This window comes from Biomphalaria glabrata, chromosome 11, assembly GCF_947242115.1.
Source record: "Biomphalaria glabrata chromosome 11, xgBioGlab47.1, whole genome shotgun sequence".
Lineage (NCBI taxonomy): Eukaryota > Metazoa > Mollusca > Gastropoda > Planorbidae > Biomphalaria > Biomphalaria glabrata.
In genome coordinates, this window is record NC_074721.1 from 5927977 (window position 1) to 5936455 (window position 8479).

The following is an 8479-nucleotide window of genomic DNA, read 5'->3' on the forward strand; positions in this document are numbered from 1 at the left end:
CCTGTCAATTGTGTCATGTTGATTCCGCATTTCATGAGAGAGCTCCTGGGGGTGTCTTTGCTTATCTTAGTCGCATTGAGGACGTTATGAAATGCACAACTTCCCAATCGAAAAGTTGTTCAGGGAGTCAATGGTCAAGCAAGGCCATCTGCTTTTTGTCTTTGATTCTGTTTGTGAATCGCTTGGCTACCCATAAAACATTTAAAACCAGGATTTCAATCTCACTGCCGTAAAATCTACAGCAAAATACATGAATTCAATTTTTAAGAAGAAAATATGGCTTTCAATGAAGAAAAACTAATAATGTTTATCTATTAAAAGTATGTAAAGTATGAGAGAATAAAGGTTCATATATAATATATCATTGCATATCTAAAAATAGCCAATCTAGCATTTCCGAAAGATAATAACCCATTTAGAATAGACATTGCAGACAGTACAAGTCTAATTTGGATGGTGACTTGGTCTACAGTGACGATGTTAAATCACATGTTTTCAAGAGCTCTTCAGTAATGCAATGGCCGTGTGATACAAGGCTCTTAAGAAGTTCATTTTCTTTGATGAATTTAAGAGATATAAATAGTTTTAGTAGCCTCTTAATCTCTGAATCATACAGTATGTCGCAATTCATTAGTGAGTTGGGATAATTATAGTAGTGTACCTCCTTGTAAAAAAAACAAACTATTTCATCTTCTATGTGTATGCAATACATAATTGTTTAGCTCACGAGAAAGTAACAATTTTAAGTAAAACAGATTGTGGGAGCAGAATAAACAAGAATAAAAGTTGTTTTTAAAAATCTTGTCCAATGTCCTCTTTATAGAGTGCCAATTTAGGAACACACAGAAAGCATTAAAGTCATTTTCTTAGCGCCAACTAATCATTTGAATCCATTTTAAAATCATTTATTCCCCTAATGATTGTCTTGTACTGTGGTAAGGGCTGTGGACTCTTGTCTCAATGGTACCGAGTTTGAAACCTGCGGGAGGTTTGGACAAGGAGGTTTGGATTAGGAAGTTTGGACTAGAATTGACTAGAAGGTTTGGACTAAGAGGTTTGAATTAGAGGGTTTGGATTAGGTGGTTTGGGCTTGAAGGTTTGGGCTAGGATGTTTATGCTAGTAGGTTTGGGCTAAGAGATTGGATTAGGAGATTTGGGCTAGGAGGTTTGGATTAGAAGATTTGGGCTATGAGGTTTGGGCTAGGAGGTTTGGGCTAGAGGTTTGGGCTTGGAGGTTTGGGCTAGGAGATTTGGACTAGGAGGTTTCTGAAGGAACATAAGACGAATATTAACAAAAATACTACAACCATTTCTCTGTGATTTGGCTTCTAGTCAAAAGTATAAACAACAAAGATGTACCTATAATAACAAAGATGTACCTATAATAACAAAGATGTACCTATAATAACAAAGATGTACCTATAATAACAAAGATGTACCTATAATAACAAAGATGTACCTATAATAACAAAGATGTACCTATAATAACAAAGATGTACCTATAATTAGTAAAAACAAATTTTTGCTCTTCTTTATTTCAAGCATCTGTCAGTTTACGTCACGCGCAATGAGTAACTCCGTCTGGAATGAAGTCATCATGACCCAGTTTGGACCCAGTCTTGTTTGTAGATTTAATTATGACACGAGGCTTACATCATCAACTGATGACCAGAGACATTTATCAAACTCTATAAAAGATATGCCGCTGTGTACTAACTAACATTTGTTAGGACTATTTGCAACTGTTTCGCACTAAGCTGAAAATAATTATAATTTGAATACACTTTCAGTAAAGGTAATTATTTAGATAAAAAAAAGAAGAAATTATATATAATTGTATACGTAATATTTCATAAATATGGAATTTGTGGAAGATTGTAATGCAAGCTCATAATTTCAAAAGCATTTAATAAAAGACTACGGATATTTAAACTACTCTACAATAATGTAATTTAAAAATCTATTAGTGTTAAATTGAATAAGACATCAACATGTCTTATATGTATTACAATTACAAGAATAAAACCAATTATTATCTATAAAAAAATAATCTAAGTAATGGATTCTATAAGTATTCTCAACAAAGATAATAATGTCATTACTTTCTCAAACATGCTTATTAATTATGTTAATGACAATGTGGATGATTTTAGATTTTGATTCTGATAATAATTTTGATTCACGTTTTTTAAACGCGCTGTTTCTATATATCTAATTGGTACCTGACATTAGTTGGGGAAAGTAAAGCGGTTGGTCGTTGTGATGGCCACGTGTGACCCTCGTTAACCGTCGGCCTTGGAAACAGTTGTCCTTCACATCCTCTGCCCTATAGACCGCAAGGTTTGAAAGGGGAACTTTACTTACAGCAACTTTATTATGTAATGAGAGAGTATTAACTATACACTGTGATTATTTTTTTTTCTAATGTGAATTCGTTTTTCTCTGGTTTTTAGTGTTGATATCTGTCTTGTCAATAAATAAAAATTGGAATTGAATTTAATCAACACAAATAACTGACCCCTGAGATTTAAGATTTATTAAGATTTACTTGACTATTCTAGCTATTTTACCCATTAATTTAGAATGCGTCAAGTGTTTTTATATATTCATCTACTTGTAATTAGTATCACAAAAAAACTAGAATTTAAAGCCAATTACACGAAGTCTGTTTGCATGTAAACATGTTAAAGTAATAAACGATATCATTGAGTTGAAATTTGGTCTGAATATTTCTTAGATCATGGAAGATGCCGTAAGAAATACTGTGATCCACGGCCGTGACATATTTAGCGGTCCCCGAAAGGGAAATGGGTGCTATAAGCTTTATGTGGTCTGTCTGTCCGTACGTCAGTCCGACCGCTTAGATCTTGTGAACTAGAAAATATATTGAAAATCCGAAATCATGATATTTTTTTCAAGTAGTGTATATAATTTCTGCTAGTTAAAACGAAGCTAATCTTACATATTTTACAACCGAAAAAAAAAAAAAAATTTTATAAAGCATGTATGGTCTCCCCTTTGAGGGCAAGAAGTAACGGGGTAGAACGGTTTTGTGCTGCATTTGGGCATTTAGCAAACGCCACTCAGCTTTCGTCAAATCCCAATTTAAAACTCCACTTTGTGATCAATAGAAAAGAGTTATTCCATTGAAATTTGTTCTTGACTTAAGTAACACCTGATTGACCTTTTTTAACTGAATTTGTTCCTTTTATCAAAACTTATATCTCCTTTAGCACCATCCATTGGTAAACGTGGCTGTCAGAGTGATTTAAAAAAACACGAATAAATAAGTAGCATGAAAAAAAGCTTTAAAAAATAAAATTACTCCTTTGGAAGCTAATAACATTTTGTAAGAGCGATTAATTCGCTCTGAACAATAAGTAAAGTTACCCTTTTCATACCTTGCCATCTCTAGGGAAGAAGTTGTATAACTAGTGTATTAATTAAGAATGAAAATTGAAAAAAAAAAAAAAGAAACCAATTTACCCCGTGTATAAATCTACTCAGAGTATAGAAAATTCTAATTTGGTGATATAGATCTAGACTTTGAAGACGGTAGTATAGACTAGATTAACTGCATCTAGCTTGAGATTTAGGCCCCCTAGTATTGATGGATCTAGTTAAGAAGCATAGTCTTGACATTGAAAGATTGTATATAAGTATTATATACATATATAGGGAACGAAGGGGCTAGTTGTCACAATTTTGAAGGTTTTCACCTATTAGAATTAATTAACTTTTACCAAACTTCACATGTTGAAAACTTACACATTCAGACAGCTGGTAAAACATTGAAATATACTTTATTTCTTTATTCACTAGAGTTATACATAAACGAATTGTCTGGATCAAAGACAATTGTAACAGCCAGAACGCATTGAATCCATTCCAAAAATGGTTGCTATTAAGCCAATCATATTTTACAAACCTCATATCTACTATTTTACTTTGTCTGTCTCGTACAAATTCTGAACACGATATATCTACCAATTGCCATTATCGGATCAAGTTGAAACTTTGCATAATTATTCCTAACAAATATAAATCAATGAAAAACAATTAACGAACTAGTTAATTAATAGTACTGATAAATTAATTATATATATATATATATTTTTACATTATTGCGAGAAGTGGCTGTAGAATGTATATTTCCTCCCCTGGGATAAGTTTTTATTATTAAATATTTTTGCTTGTTTATTTATGCAGGTGAATATCTTAACAAAACAAACAAATATGGCTATCTCTGGTTTGAGTAAAAGAATACAGTGTTTCGTCCTCTTGATGGTTGTAAGCGTCACTGTTTCCCAGAACACTTCTGTCGCTACAGCTGCTGCCAATGTCAATAATGTCACAGGTACAACAGAAGTGAACACAACGTCTGCCTTGCCAACTACAACTACAGCGAATCCCGTGAAAGCAGACGTGACGACGGGCAAGAAAAATGGCAAGATTGTCAACTATCTCAAGGGTGTCGTTCTGAACCTGACGGTGACTGAGCAGCCATGGCACGGATTCACGATTCAGTTCGACGAAGATCTATTGGCATCGTAAGTAAACAAACTTGTATAATCTACAGCGTCCTAAATAACTATGTTCTAGTTACGTAAACAACCTTGTATAATCTACAGCGTCCTAAATAACTATGTTCTAGTCACGTAAACAACCTTGTATAATCTACAGCGTCCTAAATGACTATGTTCTAGTCACGTAAACAACCTTGTATAATCTACAGCGTCCTAAATGACTATGTTCTAGTTACGTAAACAACCTTGTATAATCTACAGCGTCCTAAATGACTATGTTCTAGTTACGTAAACAACCTTGTATAATCTACAGCGTCCTAAATGACTATGTTCTAGTCACGTAAACAACCTTGTATAATCTACAGCGTCCTAAATAACTATGTTCTAGTTACGTAAACAACCTTGTATAATCTACAGCGTCCTAAATGACTATGTTCTAGTCACGTAAACAACCTTGTATAATCTACAGCGTCCTAAATAACTATGTTCTAGTCACGTAAACAACCTTGTATAATCTACAGCGTCCTAAATAACTATGTTCTAGTCACGTAAACAACCTTGTATAATCTACAGCGTCCTAAATGACTATGTTGTAGTCACGTAAACAAACTAGTATAATCTACAGCGTCCTAAATAACTATGTTCTAGTCACGTAAACAAATAGTATAATCTACAGCGTCCTAAATAACTATGTTCTAGTCACGTAAACAAACTAGTATAATCTACAGCGTCCTAAATGACTATGTTCTAGTTACGTAAACAACCTTGTGTAATCTACAGCGTCCTAAATAACTATGTTCTAGTCACGTAAACAAACTAGTATAATCTACAGCGTCCTAAATGACTATGTTCTAGTTACGTAAACAAACTAGTATAATCTACAGCGTCCTAAATAACTATGTTCTAGTCACGTAAACAAACTAGTATAATCTACAGCGTCCTAAATGACTATGTTCTAGTCACGTAAACAACCTTGTATAATCTACAGCGTCCTAAATGACTATGTTCTTTCTAGTTACGTAAACAACCTTGTATAATCTACAGCGTCCTAAATGACTATGTTCTAGTCACGTAAACAAACTAGTATAATCTACAGCGTCCTAAATGACTATGTTCTAGTCACGTAAAACAACCGTGTATAATCTACAGCGTCCTAAATGACTATGTTCTAATCACGTAAAACAACCGTGTATAATCTACAGCGTCCTAAATGACTATGCTCTAGTCAAGTAAACAACCGTGTATAATCTACAGCGTCCTAAATGACTATGTTCTAGTCACGTAAACAACCTTGTATAATCTACAGCGTCCTAAATGACTATGTTCTAGTCACCTAAACAAATAAAAGCATAGCAAACAAAAAAATCTATTTTCAAAAGAAATTTGTAACCAAATTATATTACAACGAGTTATTTTAATAAAGGGGTGGGGAGTAAGAATGTTGGTCCTGTGATAAAGCACTTAGATTGCGAACTGAGAAGCGCCGAGTTCGAATCTCTGTGAAGACTGGGATTTTTTTATTTCGGAATTTCTAGGACGCCCCTGAGTCTACCCAATTCTAATTGGTACATGACTTAAGTTGAAGAAAGTAAAGGCGGTTGGTCGTTGTGCTGGCCATATTCTAGAATGGGCTTGTTAAGAGACACAAATAAAGATAACCTAATTATAATAACTAGAAGGTAAGGTATTCATAATGTAAATAATCATAATATTAATGCTGGCGAAACACAACTAGTCAGAAAGATTCTTTTTTTCGGGGATCTGGATGGCCTTGTGATTCTAGTGGTTTGTTCGCTTGGTCCTGTGCGATGCTGTCGAATCGGAAGGTCCATGTCCCCAGTGCATCCTTATGCATATATCATCTATATTAAAATAAGATAATTTTATTGGTCAAAAAAAATAATTAAATTCAGTTTTACTATAACTGTAGTACACAAGATGAATAAACATGGGGTCTATTTTAGTCTAAGCCTACGTCGTTACTACGTATTCCCTTTCTTTTCAGATGGCTTGAATGTTTAAATGACGACAAAACAACGCGGTGTGCTACAGAAACAGAACATGTCTACGGTTCGGACTACGTTCACACTGCGAATCTGACAGTATCGGAGAAGTCTAGCGATCCATCCAAATTTATCTTCAGGTGCGCCTTGCAAGACCAGCGCTACATTCAAGAAAAGGGGGAGCTCCTCTGCACGCGGTCTAATCTCACCTGCGATGACGCCTTCGACGCCTGCAAGCTTTCTAGCAACGATAAATCCGCCATCTTCCTGTGGGACGCCTCACAGGTCACCGAATTCGGGCACGACCCGGAAGTAGTACAGAGAATCTGCGGGGACGTCTGCGAGAGCGGTCAGGATGATGACGAGACTGTGGCTGAAGCCGTCTCCCGGGTTCCGATATTTATTTGGATTATCGTTGGCGTAGTAGGTGCTATACTTCTCATCTCATTAATAGTCCTTATAGTCCTGATGTGCTGCATTCGACGTCAAAAGAAAAAGAAGGGATCTAAAACTCTATCCGATCAACACGACCAGGTCGAGAAAAGATCCTCGAAATTTCTGCACGAAGAAGATCCCAGTGACGAGCTGCGGATAGCCGACCACAGCCAAGTCTCTCCTATAGGTTTCGTTGAGCTTTCGGAACTTGACAAGTCTCAGAAAAAGGTCACGTCTGCTGAAGCAAAGGACGAGAATGTCGAACATCGTTCAAGTAAAAATATAAAAGCAGACGGTGATGGCAAACTTTGACCTTTGCATAAATTATAAATTTGAAAAACAAAATGGCGTGTTCTATCTCAAAGTTATAGAACTAAGGCTAGCTGCTTGAAAACAAATAACAATAAATACAGCAATGAACAATCTCACTTGGGATGTGAAATATTGTAATTGTCAAAGGAAAGTAAATTTTAATAGGTCAATAGCAATTGTTTCAGAGCTCTGTTTCTTTCTTTCTCTCTCTCTCTCTCTCTTTCTCTCTCACACACACACACACACACATATAGCTCTCACTTTCTGTATTTTTTTCTCTCTTCTCTCTTTTTTGCACTCACACACTCAAAACCATACCCTCTATCTTTCTCTCTCTCTCTCTCTCTGTCTCTCTCTCAATAATTTCGTACATTTGCAGTAGAAGTTGATGAGTTCCGATTTGTTCCCGACACACGTTGTTTTGAGTTGGCCCATACACTCGGCATAAACCGAAGCTATATCAGTAATGTTAACGCATGTCATAGATCTAATAAATCCAAATGTTAGGAAATTATGTGAAGTGTTTTTAACATACATATGTATTATATGTGTCTTATTGCATTCGTTTTCATGTAAACTTTGATTGTATATGTGTGAGTGTGGGTAGCTTGTAGTCGTAGATAATCGGCTGTTTAGGCTAATTTTTTTTCTTCATGAGTTATGTCAAATGTCTTTATCATAGCCAAATATTAGTTGTGAATTAAAATACTTTATTTTGACTGGGAAAACTTTTTTTTTTTAACTTTTTAAACTGTGTATTTGAAGACAAATGTTGAAAGGTGTGTGAATGTGTTTTTTCCTAGCAACTTAACAGTTAATAGAAACTTCTAATTGAACTCATAATTATATGAGTATCAGCATCCAGAATGTACCGATAATGTCTATCATTCAAGATTTAAACTTGTTTATTTGTGTATAAATATACTCAATAAGCTTATATGTATTGTATGCTATGAAAGATTTTCTATCCGTATGGTGTAAACCGATATTTATGTACATGCAATAAAGAGTTGTGTATTAGCCTACTATAAACGTATAAAACGCTATGTATTGTATGCTGAGGAGTTTACATTCTGGAATGTGTTTTGTATTCGAATAGTACCCGTATGTAGTGTTTTAAAATGACATGCCCTAAAAGGTTATGTTTTGCATGTTAAAAAAGTGTTATGATTTAGTTTGCAATAAAGTGTTTTATGTTTTTTA

The 8479-nt window shown here is 34.8% G+C and overlaps 1 protein-coding gene across 1 annotated transcript; it reads left to right on the forward strand.

The window, feature by feature from the left end:
• Positions 1 to 1680: 1680 nt before the first annotated feature.
• On the forward strand, positions 1681 to 8479 carry LOC106062828 (uncharacterized). The gene is made up of 3 exons (XM_013221134.2): positions 1681 to 1795; positions 4210 to 4550; positions 6532 to 8479. Exons 2-3 carry the CDS (start codon positions 4237 to 4239, stop codon positions 7274 to 7276), a joined length of 1059 nt encoding a protein of 352 aa, XP_013076588.2. The 5' UTR covers positions 1681 to 1795; positions 4210 to 4236; the 3' UTR covers positions 7277 to 8479.